This window comes from Engystomops pustulosus, chromosome 6 (assembly GCF_040894005.1).
Source record: "Engystomops pustulosus chromosome 6, aEngPut4.maternal, whole genome shotgun sequence".
NCBI lineage: Eukaryota > Metazoa > Chordata > Amphibia > Anura > Leptodactylidae > Engystomops > Engystomops pustulosus.
The window spans coordinates 184,579,511-184,601,101 of record NC_092416.1 but is presented as its reverse complement, the minus strand read 5'-3'; the positions used below and the strand labels follow the sequence as shown (position 1 = coordinate 184,601,101).

The 21,591-nt window shown below is 47.8% G+C and overlaps 2 protein-coding genes across 2 annotated transcripts in view; both read left to right on the top strand.

The window, feature by feature from the left end:
• LOC140065391 (uncharacterized) overlaps positions 1 to 21,591 on the top strand; it is a 59,617-nt gene that overhangs the window by 1,010 nt on the left and 37,016 nt on the right. The window contains exon 2 of the mRNA XM_072112999.1: positions 303 to 417. Within this exon, the coding sequence (XP_071969100.1) occupies positions 330 to 417 (88 nt within the window). The 5' untranslated portion in view covers positions 303 to 329. The remainder of the gene's footprint in view (positions 1 to 302; positions 418 to 21,591) is intronic.
• Positions 5,648 to 8,216, top strand: LOC140065399 (uncharacterized). The gene is made up of 3 exons (XM_072113016.1): positions 5,648 to 6,063; positions 6,279 to 6,369; positions 6,589 to 8,216. The coding sequence occupies exons 1-3, from the start codon at positions 5,674 to 5,676 to the stop codon at positions 7,575 to 7,577; spliced, it is 1,470 nt and encodes a 489-aa protein (XP_071969117.1). The 5' UTR covers positions 5,648 to 5,673; the 3' UTR covers positions 7,578 to 8,216.

The following is a 21,591-nucleotide window of genomic DNA, read 5'->3' as shown; positions in this document are numbered from 1 at the left end:
GCGGAGGAACAAGGCTACTGGGGCGTGGAGTAGCCGCGACTAGTAGCCTCATGTCCGGCTACTCCACGCCCCAGTAGCCGCTTAATTAAATTAGCATATCAACTGATTAAAGTTTACAAAAGGATAGCCGGGACGTAAGGATTAGCCCAAAAAGGGCTATCCTTACGTCCCATTTATCCACCTACCACCCGTTCTACCTTTATAGGTAGAATCGTGGTGGTAGGTCCCCTTTAAGCTGAGCCATGGTACAGTGTTCCTCCTGATTTGCAATAAGGCTCTGGTTCTGATTATTTTCATTTCAGAAAAATTTCCTCACTGGCCCGTCAACGATGGACAGAGTCAAGATGTCAGAGAGAATAATACACTTCAACCTCAAGGACGTCATGATGGAGGACCACCAGCCCCTCACATCAGCAGGTAATAGACAGGACTAAATCCACACGTCCTTTCATTATCTGTATGGAAAGAAGGAATTCAGTCTCTGGATGTGTTTCCTACAGGTAGATCCAGTAAGAGAACATCACCGGAGAGATGTCCCAGTCCTCTTCTTCTACCACAGGATTGTTCAGAGGAGAAATATGTCCCACAGGATCATCAGGTAGATGGATATAAGACTTCATGACATCTTCTCTGATCTGTGGAGGATTATTTTATTCATAAAATTATGTACCGTATATACTTGAGTATAAGCCGACCCGAGTATAAGCCGAGGCCCCTAATTTTACCACCAAAAACTGGGAAAACCTATTGACTCGAGTATAAGCTGAGGGTGGGAAATGCATTGGTCACAGACCCCCCCCCCCCAGTATATAGCCAGCTTGCCCACAGTAGTTTACAGCCAGCCCAGCCTGCCCCCAGTAGTATACAGCTTGCCCCCAGTAGTATACAGCACTGCCCCCAGTAGTATAGAGTCACCCCAGCCGCCCACAGTAGTATACAGCCTGCCCCCAGTAGTATATAGCGAGCCCAGCATTAAAAAAAACCCCAAAAACTTATATACTCGCCCTCCGGTGGCTCTGATGCGTAGCGCTGCTCCCTCGATGTCCGCGCAGCTCGTCTTCAGGCATCTGCACCCGTCTTCTTTCTTCTGCAGGGCACCGGAGTAGTTGTCAGGCGGAAGGTGAGGACAGGCGGCACAGGATCGGAGTCGGGGATGTAGCAGGAGGTCACAACGGCTTAAACACAGTCAGTGAACACTTTCTCAATGGCATAAGGGCACAAAGATCCGGCGGGGCATGAGGCAAGAGGTTGGCTATTTATAGATTGTCAGGTGGCCAGCGCCAATTAGTGGTGTGCTGGCCCTTTAAATCTCAGACGCCCAGCACGTGCGCGCCCTAAGAGGAGGGGAAGCGTGCGCTGGAGCGAGGAGACCGCAACTGGAGTGTGGCGGGGTAAGTGACCCTGCTGCTGGTGCGCCTGCAACCCGGGACATGGGTTGCAGGAGGATCCGTGAAGTTCCCCCCCTCCTTATGGTCTGAAGAAACCTCTGCACAAAGGCATGGCCCAGGATGTTGTCCTCAGGCTCCCAAGACCTCTCCTCTGGACTGAAACGACGAGAAAGAACCGCTTCCCTCTGACCGCCTTCATATACAGGACCTCTTTTACCTCATACACATTGGTGGCATCAGCCTCAGGAGCAGAAGGAGGTACTTGTCGGGAGAAGTGGTTTAGGATGACTGGCTTCCGGAGAGAGACATGGAAGGAGTTCGGGATGCGCATGGTGGGTGGGAGGAAGGAGCAGCTTATAGGCCACATGATTGATGCGCTCCAGCACCTCTAAAGGACCCAAGTTTATAGCTGGGAATCTTCAGCCGGACATATCTGTAGGAGAGCCACACTTTATCATCTGGAGAAAAAACTGGGGGAGGTCTGAGTTTTGGTTCGGCCGGACGCCCGAAGTAGAAATTGACGGGTCTTCTACCAACTCTTCTATGGCAGGAACATCAACAGACACGGTGGGAGGAAGAGGTGGGCGTGGATGTCGTCCATAACCAACGAAGAAAGGAGTGGCACTGGCAGACTCGAGTCTAGAGAGTTGTAGGGGAATTCTGCCCATGGCAGCAGAGTGGACCAGTCGTCCTGTTAGGTGGAGATATCCGCAGCCCAGGGTCTGATTAACCCTCTCAATTTGCCCATTGGACTGTGGAGGGTACGCAGAGAAGTCCAGCATCACTTTAAAGTTGACCGCACAGGGATTGCCAGAAATGGGAAACAAACTGGACCCCATGGTCTGAGACAATGTGCAGGGGAAGTCCATGAAGCCGGAAGATATGGAGGAAGGAACAGGCTAGCAAGACGAGGAGACGAAGGTAGACCAGGCAGAGGAATGAAGTGGGACACCTTAGAAAACTGATCTCTTACCACCCAAATGATTGTATTACTGGAAGAAGATGGGAGATCCATAATAAAGTCCATGGCTATGTTAGTCCACGGACAACTGGATATCGGCAACAGCAGGAGCAGACCTGCTGGCTTAAGAAGTGATGACTTGTTAGGGGCACACAAAGTACAGGAACTCTCAAAATCTCGAACGTCCTTGACCAGATCTTGCCACCAGTAGAAACGAGATATGAGAGCGACAGATCTCTTCACACCAGGGTGCACAGCCATATTAGAGCAATGTCCCCAAGTTAATATCCTCCTCCGTAGAGCGGATCGGACTTAGGTCTTGCCAGGAGGAAGCTGCCGTAGGTCCACAGGAGCAACAACAAACAACGTTCAGGAGGAACAATGTGTCTAGGAACGGGTTCTTCCCCCATTACGTCAGTGGCACGATAGAGGGCATAGGCCTTAACATTCTTCTCTGCAGGACGGAAATGTATCGAAAAATTGAAACGGGAGAAGAAGAGGGACCAGGAAGCCTGTCGTGGATTGAGACACTAAGCAGTCTGGAGGTACAGGAGGTTTTTGTGATCAGTATAGATACTGACTGGATGAAGAGCTCCCTCCAGAAGATAATGCCACTCTTCCAAAGCAAGTTTTATGGCCATAAGCTCCCGATCACCAATAAAGTAGTTCCTCTCTGCAGGTCTTAGAGAAGAAGCCGCACGTGAGGGTTCAACCTTTGGGCCCTTTCTGGGTGAGAACAGCTCCAGCACCAACCGAGGAGGCGCCAACCTTGAACTGTTTCTCAGTATCGGGCTGGTTGAGAACAGGAGCAGATGCAAAGGCAGAGTTCAGCTTGGAGAAAGCTTCTTCGGCCGCTGGAGGCCACAGCTTAGGATTGGTGTTTCTCTTTGCCAGTGCCACAATGGGAGAAATGCGGAATGAACTGCCGATAGTAATTAGCGGATCCCAGGAATCTCTGGATAGCAGAAAGTCCTACTGGGCAAGGCCACTGAAGTACCACAGATAACTTGATAGGATCCATCTGTAGTCCTTTGTCAGAGATGAGGTAACCGAGGAATGGAAGACTCTTCTGATGAAACTGACATTTCTCGAGTTTGGCGCTTAGGCACCTGAGAACTTGTCGTACCTGAATCTGATGGGACTCGAGGTCTGCAGAGAACACCAGGATATCGTTCAGGTAGACCACAACACAGTATATAGCAAATCTCTGAAAATGTTGTTGATGGACTCCTAGAATACAGCTGGTGCTTTAGAGTCCAAACGCATGACGAGATACTCAAAGTGCCCATTAGGAGTATTGAAGGCAGTCTTCCACTCATCGCCTTCACAGATATGGATGAGGTAATACGCGCCATGTTGGTCTAGTTTGGTAAACCCCTTGGCTGCACAAAGGCGGTCGAAAAGTTCTGTGATCAAAAGCAATGGGTAGCGACTCTTCACTGTAATTTTGTTAAGGCCACAATAGTCTATGCATGGACGGAGTGAGCCATCCTTTTTGGCCACGAAAAAAGAACCCTGCATCAGCAGGAGGAGAGGACTCGCGTATAAACCCCTTCTGCAGGTCATCCTTCAACAAGGTGGTCTCAGCAGATGATGCCTGGGCTGGTTCCTCAAAGACGGCCCGGAATTCCGTGAGGAACGCGGTGATGTTGGCAATGACCGGGTTGTTCCTATCCCAGAGGGGGGGTGGCCCATGCCAGGGCTTTTCCGGAGAGTAGACTGACCACAAATGCCACCTTAAGCCTCTCTGTGGGGAACTGCGGTGGCATCAGCTCAATGTGCAGTGAGCACTGGGTGATGAAGCCCCTGCACGACTTGGCATCTCTGTCATATTTGGACTGCATGGGGTTCAGTAGGCGGCAGAGTAGCTGTAGGAACAGGATGCTGCTGGGTGATCAGGAACTGCTGCATGATGGCGGTGAGATGAGAAAGTTGCTTGTCCTGCAATCTGCTGTGACTGCTGAACCACGATGGTGGTGAGGTCAACCAGTTTTGGCAAGGGAACCTTGGTGGGATCCATGGCCGGATCTTACTGTCAGGGTCGGGGTAGTAGACCCTGCGAGCGATGTCGCTAGCCGACACCTGGGAGCAGGATCTAAGTGACACCTGGTTTTTACCAGAACCCGCCACAAAGCGGGTTATACTTGCTGGGGCGGGATACCACCAGGTCACCACACAGGCGCGACTTGCTAGCGGTGGCAACCAAGGCGAGGTATAGAGTCAACAGTTGTTGTCAGGCGGAAGGTCAGGACAGGCAGGACAAGTTCGGAGTCGGGAAGGTGCGGAAGGTCAAGACAGGCGGCAAAGAATCAATATCAGGAACATAGTAGGAGTTTACAACGGGTACTGCACAGACAGTAAGGGAATGCTTTCTCAATGGTATAAGGGCACAAAGATCTGGTGGAGCATAAGGGAAGAGGTTGCCTATTTATAGATCAGACGGCCAACGCCAATTAGTGGTGCGCTGGCCCTTTAAATTTCAGACGGCCGGCACACAAGCTCTAGGAGGCGGGCGCGCACGCTGCAGTGAGAAGACCATCGCTGGAGCACAGCTAGGTAAGTAAACCTGCTGCTGGCGCGATGGGGCACAGGGAGGCACTTTGGTGTGCCTGCAACTTGGGACATGGGTCGCAGGAGCACCCGTGACATTCTCTTTGCACTCCAAATGACGAGTTTTCTTTATTCTTAGTTTTTGTTTTTGAAATTGAAACCTGTATGAAAAAAAGGCTTGGTTTCATGCATAACCAATTAGGGAGGGCAAACTGCTACAGTAAGTTTTGGATGTTTCCCTTTATAGATCTGGTGGAGCAATCCCTAGTAAAATTCTTAGGCCTCTCAAGACTTTTAGTAAAGGGGTACACTGGGTCGAAGATTCATCTGCCCTGAGTGGAGGACAGATTTTATAGTGTCCAAGTTGGGGGTTAAAAAGAACCTTCTTCATTGTCTGGTGACTTTTCCAATTTTTCAACCTTTTTCTTGTATCAGGGTGAAGATGTGAAGAATATTACTGCTCCAGAGACATATGTGAGGGGCGATGAGCGATGTAAGGAGGAGATTCCTACAGGTAACTGCCCAGGTGAGTAGTAACCACTAGATAAAGCAGAGACGAGTGATAACACAATACAGAACATGGAGACATAGACTAAGAAAAGCTGGAAGGTGGGAGCTATGAGGGTCAGGAATACTGCTCACCAGGACCTCGGAGGAGGAGACTGAGATGTTACATCAGTAATAATACAGAACCTTTTGGTGCACTGGAAACAGTTTTCTCACAGCCAATGTTCATTTTTTGCAGATGACTGTACCAAGAGCTCAGAGGAACACATGATATCAGAATCTGAAGCAGAGGAACCTTATATGACAGAAGATACATCCGAAGAGCAGGACAACATCCCAGATGAATCCTCAGACCTTCACAGGACCAATCTATCGCCTGATCCTATTAAATTGGTTCCATCTACGGAATCATCAGGAACTGCAAAGAACATTATCATAAGTCATACAGAGGAACTGCTATTTATATGTTCAGAAAGTGGGAAAAGTTATACAGGGAAAAGAAATTTTTTTAGACATCAAAGAATTCGCACGGGGGAGAAGACGTATTCATGTTCAGAATGTTTCAAAGAAAATCAGTTTCAGAAATCATATCTTGGTAGACATCAGAACATTCACACAGGGGAGAAGCCGTATTCATGTTCTGGGCAAACTGCTACAGTAAGTTTTGGATGTTTCCCTTTATAGATCTGGTGGAGCAATCCCTAGTAAAATTCTTAGGCCTCTCAAGACATTTAGTAAAGGGGTACACAGGGTCACAGATTCATCTGCCCTGAGTGGAGGACAGATTTTATAGTGTCCAAGTTGGGGGTTAAAAAGAACCTTCTTCATTGTCTGGTGACTTTTCCAACTTTTCACCCTTTTTTTTGTATCAGGATGAAGATGTGAAGAATATTACTGCTCCAGAGACATATGTGAGGGGCGATGAGCGATGTAAGGAGGAGATTCCTACAGGTAACTGCCCAGGTGAGTAGTAACCACTAGATAAAGCAGAGACGAGTGATAACACAATACAGAACATGGAGACATAGAGTAAGAAAAGCTGGAAGGTGGGAGCTATGAGGGTCAGGAATACTGTTCACCAGGACCTCGGAGGAGGAGGCTGAGATGTTACATCAGTAATAATACAGAACCTTATGGTAAGCAGGAGAGAGTTTTCTCACAGCCAATGTTCATCTTTTGCAGATGACTGTACCAAGAGCTCAGATGAACATATGATATCAGAATCTGAAGCAGAGGAACCTTATATGACAGAAGATACATCCGAAGAGCAGGACAACATCCCAGATGAATCCTCAGACCTTCACAATACTAATCTATCGCCTGATCCTATTAAATTGGTTCCATCTACAGAAACATCAGGAACTGCAAAGAACATTATCATAAGTCATACAGGGAAACTGCTATTTATATGTTCAGAATGTGGGAAAAGTTTTAAAGAGAAAAGAAGTCTTGTAAGACATCAGAGAATTCACACAGGGGAGATGTATTCATGTTCAGAATGTGGGAAATGTTTTAATCAAAATAATGAGCTCCTTATTCATCAAATGAACCACACAGGAGAAAAGCCATTTTCATGTTCAGAATGTGGAAAAGGTTTTAGGATAAAATCTCATCTTAACAAACATCTGAGAACTCACACAGGGGAAAAGCCATTTTCATGTTCAGAATGTGGGAAAAGTTTTCTACACTTTGGAAGTTTTGTTAGACATCAGAGAATTCACACAGGGGAAAGGCCATTTTCATGTTCAGAATGTGGGAAATGTTTTCCAACCATGAGAAATCTTGTTAGACATCAGAGAATTCACACAGGGGAGAAGCCGTATTCCTGTTCAGAATGTGGAAAATGTTTCTCCTACACTGAAAATCTTGTTAGACATCAGAGAACTCACACGGGAGAGAAACCATTTTCATGTTCAGAATGTGGAAAATGTTTTTCCTGCATTAAAAATCTTGTTTCACATCAAAGAAGTCACACAGGGGAGAAGCCATTTTCATGTACAGAATGTGGGAAATGTTTTGCCCATAAAACAGATCTCGTTAGACATCAGAGAATTCACACAGGGGAGAAGCCATTTTCATGTTTAGATTGCGGAAAATGTTTTTCTCAGAAACCGGATCTTGCTAACCATCAAAAGCGCATCCACAGTGGTAAAGAAGAATTCACGTTATAAATCGGGGGGAAATGTTTTGGCAACAGATCGCAGATGTTTTAGCCTTAGATTGTGAGAAGAAAGAAAGACATGTGTCAAGTTGCCATAATTATCAACAATATTTTATTAAAGTTTATACAAAACAGGAAACTCAATGGACGAAAATATAAAAACAATTAAAACACGAAAATGCAGGTCAACTGCCTTCGTGACCAAACATAGCAGGTAATGTCATATGATAGTGACAAGCATTCTGCTGCAGGGCCCCCCAGAACACACCATAGGAACACTAATGAAGTCAATACCACGCAATGTACTCTAGCTGCAACAAAAGTAAATAAACTACACAGTGTAGGGGTCTAAACAAAAAGGACCGAGTGTGTACCAACTCCATGAAACGCCACCAGGGCAATAAGTCCTGACGGTACAACCAGATGAAACAAATGACCCAGATGACTGTGTGCAAAGCTAAAGACAGGGTGTTACCAGATGTATTATGGTGGTCCGGAGGGAGCCCAGGCAATGCCCCACGCGTATCGCCGCGGCTCCATTATTGCCCTGGTGGCGTTTCATGGAGTTGGTACACACTCGGTCCTTTTTGCTTAGACCCCTACACTGTGTAGTTTATTTACTTTTGTTGCCGCTAGAGTACATTGCGTGGTATTGACTTCATTATTGTTCCTATGGAGTGTTCTGGGGGGCCCTGCAGCAGAATGCTTGTCACTATCATATGACATTACCTGCTATGTTTGGTCACGAAGGCAGTTGACCTGCATTTTCGTGTTTTAATTGTTTTTATATTTTCGTCCATTGAGTTTCCTGTTTTGTATAAACTTTAATAAAATATTGTTGATAATTATGGCAACTTGACACATGTCTTTCTTGCTACTCTCATGTATTTTCCATGTGTGTAGCATCAATATATTCTTTGATTCCCCTTCAGGGAATTTCCTGTGAATTTCCCCACTGTGGGACTAATAAAGGATTATTTTATTTTATCTTATCTTATCTTAGATTCCGTTTTTCTGTATCTTAGCCTTAGATTGTGTGATGTACTAAGAGGAACACGTTAAAAAACGGATGATTCCAAGTCATATCTATATTTAATTTTAAGATCTAAGAATTTGTTACTAGTTACCAGACATTTACTTATAAAATATAATTGTCGCTGCCCCATCTTTAAAGAAATGATGATGATGAAACAGACAGCTTGGTCTCTCTTTATAGTGGCTGAAGAAATCAGAAATAACTTCATTATACACCTTAAGGGTACATTCACACGCGGTATGCCGCCGTGCGAGCATACCGCCGTGTGCTGGAGTGGAGGAGGAGGTGACCCCTCCTCCCTCCATAGAGAATAGCGGCGAACGGCCGCATACACACCGAAAGATAGAGCATGCTCTATCTTTTTGCAGTGTGTGGCACCGGATCCCCGCTGTGTCGCTATTGCAGTCTATGGGGACGTACATGCGGCCGCATGTATGTCCCCGCAGACGGCCATGTGAATAAGCCCTAACACTAGGGATGGACTTGGCCCTGACAGTGTTTTCTGATGTAGTGCTGAGGCTTTTCCACATTTCCTGCTGAGGCATCTCAGGATTGATAGCAGTGCAAAAGTGACACTACATGGAGCACAGGCTGCCAAAAATGCAGTTTGTCCTGTAGTCTGAGGATGAAAGAATAAGAAGTTCAACTTCAAATCTAACAGCTTAAAGAGCGCTATTAGCTGGAACAGCCTTCCCCTTTCCCTTTTTGGCAGGATAGCGGCGGTAAAATGACTATCCTGCCTAAGCTGCTTTATCTTTTCGAAACGTTACCAGTATCAGTGTCACTGGGCGCTATTACACTTTATATGGGCGAAGAAGAGACACAGGATCTCTACGACTGTTTTGATCTCTGACAAATCCAAGGGGGGTTTATCGGTGGCGGATATAACCAGGTATTACTGGGCAACACACTTGCAGCGTATTCTGGCATGGTCTACCCTGTTGGCATTTTCTAAATGGATGGAGTTAGGGTGAAAGGGAGCCAACCATAATTTTTCTAACTCCTATCTCTGTCCTATAGAGGCACCCGCGTTACCCAGCTCTCAGCTAGGCCCTATTTCATTCACAATAAAATTATGGAGTTGGGGGGACTATTCAGCACATCTTCTGGACATGTCCATTCATACAGCCTTTTTGGCAGGAGGTGAAGACTCTCCTCCAGGCGGTGGTAGCGGTGGATATTCCACTCTCCTTTATTTTACCTGTTGAATGTCTCCCCTCAGCCCATGGCCAAGACAGCTACTAAACTGAGTTTACACATACTCACGGCTGCGAGGTGTTTGATAGAGCATTTCTGGAAAAGGCAAGCCCCTTCCCTCTTGAATGGACCCACTCTCCAGGGTAAGGGAAACTCGCAGTATGGAATCCCTGACTGCCTCCCTGAATAATCGCATTTCATTGTTTGATAAAACATGTGAGCAATGGGATCGCTTCTCGGTAGAAGAGCGGGTGGGAGAGGGAGAGTGATATGGATACCCCCTTTTGAAATGTTATTTGTTGTTATTGTAAGTATGAATGGCTTCCCTCTGTCTGTTTTTTTTGTCCTTTTCTACGTCCTCCAGGTGCCTCCAATGTAGGAGAAATATATCGCAGTTTGAATCTACCCACAGATTTTTAGACGGAGACCTGTAGAAATGAAATATCTTGCAGCTTCTTTTGCATAGCTTTAATATTCTGGGAACATTATACTGTTAGGCTTAGGTTCAAAGCCTCGTGTTATGCCAATGGAAAGTGCAATTTTTAATATTCCATGGGACAAACTCTGTCTTACTCTCGTATTATTATTGAAAAATATGTACTTGATAATTCTTGTTATGTCTTTTTTGAAAAATGATAATAAAGATACAATTATAAAAAAAAGAGCGCTATTAGGCCGTCATAGAGAACTTATCATCTGCCACCCAAGCACTAGAACTTCTAGTTTATATTGGCAGATCAGTAATAAAGTCCAAGGGAACCAGACAGTTTTTTATTTTGACCCCAAGGTAGAATTTTCTGCCTTTTGGAAGCACGAGCGTACCCGAGTCCTAGAGGCGCGCGCCAGCTTAAAAAGATTTTGCGACATTCCTGAGTATTCCTGCATTCCAGTGTGTTCCTGTGTTGCCATGTTCCTGTGTTACCAGAGTCTCTCCGTGTTCTTGTGTTACCAGAATTCCTTCGTGTTGTTGTGTTCCCGATTTCCTGTGTCCCGTGTGCCTGTGTTCCCTTTCCCATCTGCGTGGACCTCCCGTTGCTGACCCTGGATTGGACATGACATTGCATCTCTGCCGCCTGCCCTGAACTTGTGCCTGGACCCAACCTCGAGACTGTTTTCTGTTAAGGTACCTCGACATCGGCTGCCACCGTGGGCTAGTCGCACCTGTAGAATGACCTGGTGGTACCCTACCTCAAGACCATCTTGCTTTGCAGCGGGCTCTGGTGAAGACCAGGTGCCACTTAGATTCCGGTCCCAGCTGTCGGCTAGTACCACCTCCCGCGGTGGTCCAGAGGATCCACTCATCCCGAATCCTGACAGTAAGATTCAGGGCCGAGGTTCTGCTTCCCGGTCGGCCTGATCTTGCCACCATTGTGGTTCAGCAATCCCGCCGGTTGTCGGTTAACGCGACCAGCTGGGACAGGTCACCGCCATGCTGCAACAGCTGCTAGCTGCTCAACATCAGCAACAGGTTCCAGAGACTGCTCCCGCAGCTGCTGCTATCCCAACCTGTCTTCCTGCCGCTGAACCTAGGCTACGGCTGTCTATGCCCAACCCATGTCTATGTAACCCAGTGCTGAAGTCATGCCATCTCAATTTGTCACAGAGCGATCCAAGGTGGCATTCATCGTCAGTCTCCTCTCCGAGAAAGCCCTGGCCTGGGCTACCCCTGTTTGGGAGAGAGACGACCCGGTCATGGCTACTCTCATGACATTTCTGGTGGAGCTCCGGTCCGTGTTTAAAGAACCTGCACGAGCCTCCTCGGCTGACTGCGCTGTGGAATCTGCGCCAGGGGAACACTTCCGTGGGAGAATATGCTGTCTAGTTCTATACACTGGCCTTGGAACTCTCCTGGAAAAACACGGCCCTGTCCGCAGCTTTTAAAAAGGGACTCTCCTCTCATGTTAAATACGCTCTAGCCGCTCGTGATCTACCGTCTACCCTGAGTGGTCTCATCACCCTGGCCACCCGGATTGACATGCGGTTTAGGGAGCGTGCCGAAGAGTTACGCCTGAAGCAACCCCAAGCCTGCCCACGACGCCTTCATCACCTGGCTCCTGCTTTCCAATGGCCGCTCCAGCCTCAGGTCGTACCATCTGCAGAGGAGCCTATGGAGGTGGACAGAGCCAGACTCTCTTCCCAGGAGCATATCGGAAGACGTTAGGGAAACTTCCTTGGGTCTTGCCCTATCCGTCCCCAGCGTCTGGGAAACTCCAGCACCTAGGGTTCTTGGGAGAAGTGTCCCTAGGTGTAAGCAAAGCTTCTGCACACCTCATTATTCCGGAGCTTCTCAGCATTGGCACTGGCACCCAGTTCCAGGTCTCTGCCTTCTTGGACTCCGGTTCTGCAGGGAACTTCCTGGATGCCGCTCTGGTCTCCCGGCATCACATCCCCGGCCCTCCATCCTGTTGGGTCTACCATGGTTGGACTTGATGGACTTGTGTCTCCTTCCAGCCTTATATACTATGATATACTATGATGGTTGCAGCTCCATACACCCGTTTTTAAGTGGAAGATGGGGGAGATCCTTCAGTGGGGTCCTGATTGCCAGTCTCGCTGTGTGGAGATACCTCATCCAGTCTTGGTTTCTTCTGTGAATCTCAAGCCCCTGGAGGGTCTTCCCGCTTGCTATAAGGACTTTTTGACATCTTCTCGAAGAAGCAGGCCGAGACGTTGCCGCCTCACTGCCCCTATGACTGTCCTGTGGATCTGCTGCCGGATACTTCCCCTCCGCGAGGCCATGTGTACCCACTCTCCGTACCAGAAACCGCAGCCATGTTGGACTATGTAAAAGAAAACCTGCAGAGGGGATTCATACGCAAGTCTCCGGCTGGAGCAGGCTTTTTCTTTGTGACCGAAAAGGAAGGGTGACTCCATCCATGAATTGACTACCGCGGTCTTAACAAGGTCACAGTTAAGAACCGCTATCCATTGCCGTTGATCACGGATCTGTTTGACCGTCTTCGTGGGGCCTACAACCTCATTCGTATCCGCCAGGGAGACAAGTGGAAGACTGCTTTTAATACCCGTGATGGACACTTTGAGTACCTGGTGATGCCGTTTGAACTCTGTAACGCACCTGCCTCCAGGAATTTGTTAATGACATCTTTAGAGACTTGCTTTATGTCTGTGTAGTGGTCTATTTGGACGACATTCTGGTATTCTCTCCGGACCTTGAGACCCACATACGGCAAGTCCTCATTCATTTAAGGGCCAATTGCCTTTACGCCAAACTTGAGAAGTGCCAATTCCATCAGCGGAGTCTTCCATATCTCGGCTATATCCTCTCCGAAAGAGGTCTCCGGATGGATCCTGCCAAGCTATCTGCAGTTCTTCAGTGGCCTCGTCCTGTAGGACTACGCGCTATACAGTGGTTCCTGGGCTTCATGAATTACTACCGGCAGTTCATCCAGGACTTCTCCTCTCTGGTGTTTCCTATTGTGGCACCCACCAAGAAGGGTGCCAACCCCACGTCTCTGGCCTTCGACAGCTGAGGAGGCCTTCAAGAACTTAAAGTCTATGTTTGCTTCAGCTCCAGTTCTTCTACGTACCAACACAGAGAGGCCTTTCCATCTGGAAGTGGATGCCTCCTCAGTAGGGGCCGGTGTGGTGCTCACGCAGAAAGGTCGAACCCTCACCTGTGGATTATTTTCCACGACCTTCTCCTCCGCAGAGAGGAATTATTCTATAGGAGATCGAGAACTGCTGGCGATTAAGCTCGCCTTAGAAGAGTGGCGTTGCCTCCTGGAGGGAGCTTGTTTTCCAGTCAGCATTTACATGGACCACAAGAACCTCCTCTATCTCCAGACTGCTCAGCGACTCAATCCACGTCAAGCAAGCTGGTCACTCAGCTTCTCCCGGTTCGATTTCATCATTCATTTCCATCCAGCTGAGAAGAACATCAAGGCTGACGCCCTCTGTCGTGACTTGGATGTCATTGCCGATACACAGTTGTCTGTGGACTCATGTGGCCATGGACTTCATCACGGACCTGCCGCCTTCATCAGGCAATACTGTCATCTGGGTGGTGACTGAACATTTTTCGAAGATGTCCCACTTTGTTCCTCTGCCAGGTTTGCCATCAGCTCCACATCTTGCTAGCCAGTTCTTCCTCTACCTCTTTCTGTAATGCGTCTGGACAGAAAGACTTTGATGGAAACTCAGACAGAGGTTCTTAGTTTGGGCAAGTCTTTCTCAACTAATTCACCATTTGATCGCTTTGCAGCCATAAAGGATCTTCACCTTTTCGCACGGAAATTCATTTTTAAAAAAAAAAAAATTTTCAGAAAGAAATTGACCCACACCACTTTCCAGCAGCACATGAACAGGCAGCATTAAGAGCCCTGGATGAATTGATGAACGAACAAGAGGGACTGACGACAACGGGTAAGTTTCCTTCCTCTCTGCTCCCCAAATCTAAGCTATTCTCAGGATACCAGAGTATTGACTTATTTGTCAAACTGGTGACTAGAGATTTACAAAAACTATCTAGGATGGGAAAAATGGGTAATTGTTCATTGACCCAAAGGGAAGCGATAAGAGAGTTGAGCAGAATGAGTGACAATGTAATCAAACCCTCTGACAAAGGGGGTAATGTGGTGATTTGGTCAACTAAGGCCTATGAAAAAGAGGCCCTACGTCAACTGAGGGATGTGGCATGTTACAAAAGATTAACATTTAATCCACATTTAATCCACACAAGTACACAGATGAACTGTCCATAATTCTTACAGATGCCATGGAGAATGGAATCATCACAAAGAATTAAGCATCTGCACTGTTACCACAATTCCCAAAAGTGTCAAGTTTCTACCTACTTCCCAAAGTACATAAAGCATTGAATAACCCTCCAGGACGCCCGATCGTTTCCGGCATAGGAAGCTTATGTGAACCAATCTGCAAGTACGTTGATCCCTTTCTTCGACCATTGGTGGAGCTGCTTCCATCATACCTTAAAGGGGTATTCTCATCTGGGCATTCACATTCAGTTTCATTAATCTGCCATATATATACATTTCTTCAATTAGATGTCATTAAAAAATGTTCCTGTGTGAAGATAATTTCTCATAAATGTAGTGATATCGTCCCTTAGAAACCACACTGACTCCTTGGTTACGGCCACCTCTGCTGGAGGGATTGCACAAAGAAACAAACAGTTTTGGTACATGAAATGTCCAGGAGTTACTGTATATACTACAGTCGTCCTGTGGTAATGATCGCTGAATCCAGGTGGTCAGGCAGGGCTCAATAGCGCATGTCAGGTCACTGCTGCCAAATTGTGAGGTGGTCATATCCGAGGAAACGATCTCGTTTCTAAGGGACAACATGACTACATTTATGAGAAATTATCTTCACACAGGAACATTTTTTTTAATAACATCCAATTGAAGAAATGTTTACATGTGGCAAATGAATTAAATTAAATGTAAATGCCCAGATGGGAATACCCCTTTAAGGACATGACAGACATATTGAGAAAGATGGAAGGAATCCAGTTAGCGCCTGATATGTGGTTAGATATATGTGATGTAGAATCTATATACATCAGTACGCCATGCTGATGGCTTGAGAGCCACACAATACTTTCTCACAATATCTGGTCTGGAACCAGAAATTATAGCGTTTTTAGTTACACTTCTGGAATTCGCTTTGTCGCATAATTTTTTTATGTTTCGTGAGACCCTTTACCTACCGCTCCAGGGAAGGGCAATGGGGGCGTTTTGTGCGTCCTCATATGCCAATTTGTTCCTGGGGATGTGGGAAAGGGAAATTTTCTTGACTAATCCTACACGCCATGCTGACAAAGTTCATATGTGGTCACGCTTCATTGATGACGTGATAATGATCTGACAGGGGACTGAAGGTGAATTGCATGAATTCATGCAAGACCTCAATAATAATGAGATTAGAGATGAGCGAGCACTAAAATGCTCGAGTGCTCGTTACTCGATTAGAACTTTTTCCGATGCTCGAGTGCCCGTTTCGAATAATGAACCCCATTGAAGTCAAAGGGAGACTCGAGCATTTTTCAAGGGGACCAAGGCTCTGCACAGGGAAGCTTGGCCAAACACCTGGAAACCTCAGAAAATGATGGAGAAAAACCACGTTAATGGACAGGAAACAGCAGCTGCAGCATGCATGGATGCCTCTGAGGCTGCTTAATCGCACCATTATGCCAAAATTATCTGCAACAGCATGGCGATGAAAGAGTGACTGAAAGAGGCTAGATAGCATCTAAAACATCCAATAATTGACCCTGACACTATAGGGGACGGCATGCAGAGGCAGCGGCAGGCTAGAGAGTAGCATGGCGACATACCCCAAATGGACCCAGGCTTCAAACCAATTTAAAAAATTCCTTTTGGCGAGGATAACGTGTAGCACTGTATGTATCAGTATTTTGCCTGGTTAAGGTGGCAGAGAGGAACCAAAGGAGGTGAGCAAGAAGCGCTGAAATGATTTCCTATGTGAACAAAAGGTTGACGGTATATTTAGTTGATAACACAGCATGGTGGCGACTTAGTGACCAAGTTCCATAACGTATCTGGTGAAGCACCCAAAAAATGAGCCTGACACAGCTCGTTTGCTAAGGGGACGACATGTGGAGGCAGCCATGGAGACGACTTCCATGATTAAGAGCGACAGTAAGGGGTATCCATATTGCGCTGCTATGATTGAAACTTCAGGTCTCCAGCATGGCGGCGACAGATGGGCTGAGTTCCATTATGTATCTGGTGAAACACCCGACAATTCTGCCTGACACAGCTCGTTTGATAAGGGGATGATGTGCTGTATTTCCTCTCGCGCTCCAGCATCTGGGGTATAGACAGTAGAAAGTTGCTCATGGAGACATTGGTGGACGCTGTGGAGGAACGTGGAGGCGAAATGGACAGGAAACTCTGAGGCTGCCTAATCTTGGGATGGAGCTGGAAGTCCGCTGCCAGGCGAGCTTTCGCCTGTCCAAGCCCCTGTCTCTCGGCTCCTCCCCACCCAAAATGGGCCTGGGGGCCAGAAGCGTTTACTAAATTCTAATTTTCAAAGCAGGCGGGGGCTACAAACAGCACTTCTAAGAACCTTTTGTGTAAGATAAGTGTAGTACTGTTCTTATAAGTAATTGGCCTGGTTATGGCGGGGGAGTGGAACGTAAACAGATGCGCAAGTAGCGCTGAAATAATATCGGTAAATGATAAAAGATTGGCGGTATATTTTGTGGATAACACAGCAGGGTGGCGACAAAGTTAACAAGTTTGATGTGGAAGCCTTGAAAACAACCCAAAATTCTGCCTGCCACAGCTCGTTTGCTAAGGGGACGATATAAAGGCAGCTATAAAGAAGACATGTGGAGGCTGCTATGGAGACAATTAAATATGGATAGTGCCTGTATGTGGCAGTCCAAAAAACTTTTCAAACCAGAGGAGCAGGTAGGTGGCCCTCCATGAAAAAAATAAATAGATTGAGTGCCTGTATGTGGCAGTCCAAAAAAGCTTTCAAACCAGAGGAGCGGGTAGGTGGCCCTCCAGAAAAATTAAATACATAGAGTACTATAGCTAGAGCCAGTTGGCCCTGGCAAAAAATATCCAGTTTCTTCTGCTTTAGTGTACAAAGGGGAGGAGAAGGAGGAGAATGAGGAGGAGGAGTGCATACATTATTCAGTCGACAGGCGTGTACGCTTATCGGTGATGATGCCACCAGCTGCACTGAAAACCCGCTCTGACAACACGCTAGCGGCAGGGCAGGCAAGAATCTCGGGCCACAGTTCGGGCCACATGTCAAGCTTTGAAACCCAGTAGTTGTAGGGAGCTGTACGATGGTATGGTCAGCTACGTACTCCCTCACCCTCTTTCTTTAAAGATCAGCCCTACTCTGCCGAGACTGGGGACAGGTGACAGTGTCTTGCTGGGGTGACATAAAACTGGCAAAGGCCTTGTAAAGCGTAGCCCTGCCAGTGCTGTACAAGCTGCCTGCTCGCCTACTCTCCCTCGCTACTTGTCCCGCAGAAGTACGCCCTCTGCCGCTAGCGCTGTCAGAAGGGAAATACTGTTTCAGCTTGTGCACCAGGGCCTGCTTGTATTCATGCATTCTCACACTCCTTTCCTCTACAGGGATGAGAGTGGAAAGATTTTGCTTACACCGTGGGTCCAGGAGAGTGAATACCCAGTAATCGGTGCTGGAATAAATTCTTTGAACGCGAGGGTCACGGGATAGGCAGCCTAGCATGAAATCTGCCATATGCACCAGAGTCCCAACACGCAAGAATTCACTCCCCTCACTGGCCTGACTCTCCATTTCCTCCTCCTCCTCCAACTCCTCTTCTTCTGCCCATACACGCTGAACAGTAAAGGACTGAGTTTTCAACAGGCCAAGCAGCAGGATGGTGAGGCTGATGATGGCGGCATTGCCACTGACCATCTGTGTTGACTCCTCAAAGTTACTCAGCACCTGACAGATATCAGACATCTACGTCCACTCCTCATTGTAGACTTCAGGAAGTTGACTGACCTGACTACCAGTTCTGGTAAGAGTTGACATCTGGCAGTCTACAATCACTCTGCACTGCTGGTAAACTCTGGATAACATGGTTAATATTGAATTCCCCCCCGTGGGCACGTCGCACAACAGTCGCACAACAGTCGGTGAGCGGGCTGTTGGAGGCGGCGCTGCACTGCCCTGAGAGTGGCAGCATCTGTGGTTGACTTTCTGAAATGCGCACAGATGCCGCGCACCTTCGTGAGCAAATCAGACAGATTGGGGTATGTCTTGAGGAACCACTGAACTATGAGATTTAACACATGGGCCAGGCATGGCACATGTGTCAGTTTGCCGAGTTGCAGAGCCGCCACCAGCTTACGGCTATTGTCACACACAACCATGCCTGGCTTCAGGTTCAGCGGTGCCAGCCACAGATCGGTCTGCGCCGTGATGCCCTGTAATAGCTCTTGGGCGGTGTGCCTTTTATCGCCTAGGCTCATCAGTTTGAGCACCGCCTGCTGTCGCTTAGCGACGGCACTGCTGCTGTGCCTAGAGCTACCGACTGATGGCGTCATGCCCACGGATGGTAATTTGGAGGAGGAGGCATAGTAGGCCTGAGAGACCGTGACCGAGGTAGGCCCCGCAATCCCCGGCGTTGGCACTATATGGTCAGGGCACGGATGATGTTGTCTGACACGTGCTGGTGCAGGGCTGGGACGGCACATCGGAAAAAGTGGTGGGGACTGAACACTGAGGGGCGGCCGCCGCCATGAGGTTGCGAAAGGCCTCGGTCTCTACCAGCCTATAGGGCAGCATCTCCAGGCGGAGTAATTTGGAGATGTGGACGTTGAGGGCTTGGGCGTTTGGGTTGGTAGGAACTGTATTTCCTCTTGCGCTCCAGTGTCTGGGGTATAGACAGCTGAACACTGCAAATGGAGACATTGGTGGACGCTATGGAGGATCGTGGAGGCGAAGGTGTGGTTTTCGCACTGGAGGTGTTTGTGCCGTGGTCCTGGGCAGGGGGCTGACTAGTAGAGGTAGCAAATGACACAGGGGAAGGAGCAGTGGTGGGCCCGGCTGGAGGTGCCATTGAGTGGGGTGTTTAGCATTCATATGCTTGCGCATACTGGTGGTGGTTAAGCTAGTGGTGGTGGAACCCCTGTCCGTCGGTCATCTGCTGTTTCTTTAAAGAACCTCCAGACTTCAGAAAATCTAGCCCTAGCCACGGAAGCTTCACTACGTGAGACATTTGGCGCTGATGCACTAGCTCTGGCCCTGCCTCTCCATCTGGCCCCACCACTGCCTCTTCCAACCTGTTTTCGTATAGGACTCGCCTCTGTCTCACAAGCACTGTCTTCACCCGTCACCTCATCATCCTCCGATCCCTCAGTCTGCTCCCCCCTCGGACTTCCTGCCCTGACAACAACTTCACCACTGTCTGACAACCGTGTCTCCTCATGGTCCGACACCTCTTTACACACTTCTTCCACTACGTCAAGAATGTCATCATGACCCACAGACTGAAACCAGTGGAAAACCTGGGCATCGGGAAAGAGCTCAGCAGCAACCTGACAAGTGGTTTGTGACTCTGGGAAGGGTCCAGAAAACAGCTCCTCAGAGTATATCGGCTCAAATGCCAAATTTTCCTGGGAGGGGGCAGACTGGCTGAAGGAGGTTGAGGTGGAGGAGCTGGAGGAGTGCTCACTTGGGTAACATGGGTGGACTGCGTGAAAGACTGACTGGTGGACAAATTAGTTGAAGCATTGTCCGCAATCCACGACATCACCTGTTCGCACTGTTCTGGCCTCAACAGTGCTCTACCACGATTCCCAGTAACTTGAGACATGAAGCTAGGGAGTGTAGCTCTGCGACGTTCCCCTGCTCCCTCATCAGCAGGTGGTGTCTCACCCCGCCCAGGACCACGGCCTCTGACCCCTGCAGTAATTGGACGCCCACGCCCTCGTCCTCTACCCCTAGCCCGCGGGTTCAACATTTTCAAAATTAAAGTCTATTATATAGACAAAACAGAAATATAAACTGTAAAAAAAATTTTTGTGTGTTTTTTTTTTATAGAACAAAACATGTAGAAGAAATCAGACAGCAACCACAGAAGATGATTGCTATGGCTAATTTCTAACCTACACTGACAGCACACAAAAGGATTTTGTGCTGTGACTGAGTGTGTCACTTTAACTTTTGAAAAGCCCTAACAAGGGCTGTTGGGTTCTTGGAGAATCACTCCTGCCTAACAGTAAGGTTCTTGGAAAATCACTCCTGCCTAACAGTAAGGTTCTTGAAGAATCACTCCTGCCTAACAGTAATCTACTAGAACACCCTAACGCTATCCCTGACCAGCAGCAGCTCTCTTCCTAACGGCATCCAGACAGAGAATGATCCGAGCAGCGCGGGCAGGGGCTAGTCTATTCCAGGGTCACCTGATCAGGCCAGCCAACCATTGCTATCGACATGTAAGTGTACCACGTGATGCTGGGTGTACTGCAGAGTCTCCTGGCTTGTGATTGGCTCTGTTTCTGGCTGCCAAAAATCTAAACGCCGCGAGATGACATCTTCTCGGGCGGGCGAACTACTCGTCCGAGCACCGAGCAGTTGCGAGTTCGCTAATGCTCGAACGAGTATGCTCGCTCATGTCTAACCTTCACCCATGTAAGCCTTGTACGTTTCTTCATGTTCTCAATACACATGTACATCAGAGCCATTTCAGGACCTTTGAAGGTTTTCCAAATGTCCTGAAGTGTCCGCAGAAGTGGCGCATTCCCCATTCCCCAAAAAGCTCAATTCAAATACTAGATGTAGGAAGTGATTCCAGACATGTGGGAGCTATAATATTCATACAGCCCAGGACCCATGGGTGCACCATCAAACAGAATAACAGATTTCAGGCAACTGTGTTAACAAATTCTGGAAAGACAGCAGAAGTATTGCAGTGGGAGGTCTAACACCATGACCAAGTGTTCTCAATAACCCGTCTTAGGTGTTGAAACAGGTATTCTCCACGTCGCACCCCTCTAACGTGGATGAGAAATCTAATGTGGATGAGAAATAGAAGCGGCGCGCTGGGGTTTTTGTGTTCGGTATAGGAAAAGACACTTTAATTTCCTATTTGATCAATAGTTCTATTGGTGTATAATATTACACCACGTGGGGCTTCCTTCAGTCTAATCACTGGTCGGAACTTTTCCTCACATGAGGATCAGGGATAGTCTCTAACAGGGATAGCCGGAATCTTCCCACACATGTGACTAATCACATGACTATGACATCATCACAGGTCCTATAGCTTCTCCACCCCTGAAGCCGGACTCCT

Excerpts from the sequence above, each read along its gene's own strand:
- LOC140065399 (XM_072113016.1), top strand. The coding sequence starts at position 5,674 with ATGATATCAGAATCTGAAGCAGAGGAACCTTATATGACAGAAGATACA. Across the intron at positions 6,064-6,278 it reads GTTCTGGGCAAACTGCTACA|GATGAAGATGTGAAGAATAT; the intron begins GTAAGTTTTGGA and ends TTTTTGTATCAG. Across the intron at positions 6,370-6,588 it reads TCCTACAGGTAACTGCCCAG|ATGACTGTACCAAGAGCTCA; the intron begins GTGAGTAGTAAC and ends CATCTTTTGCAG.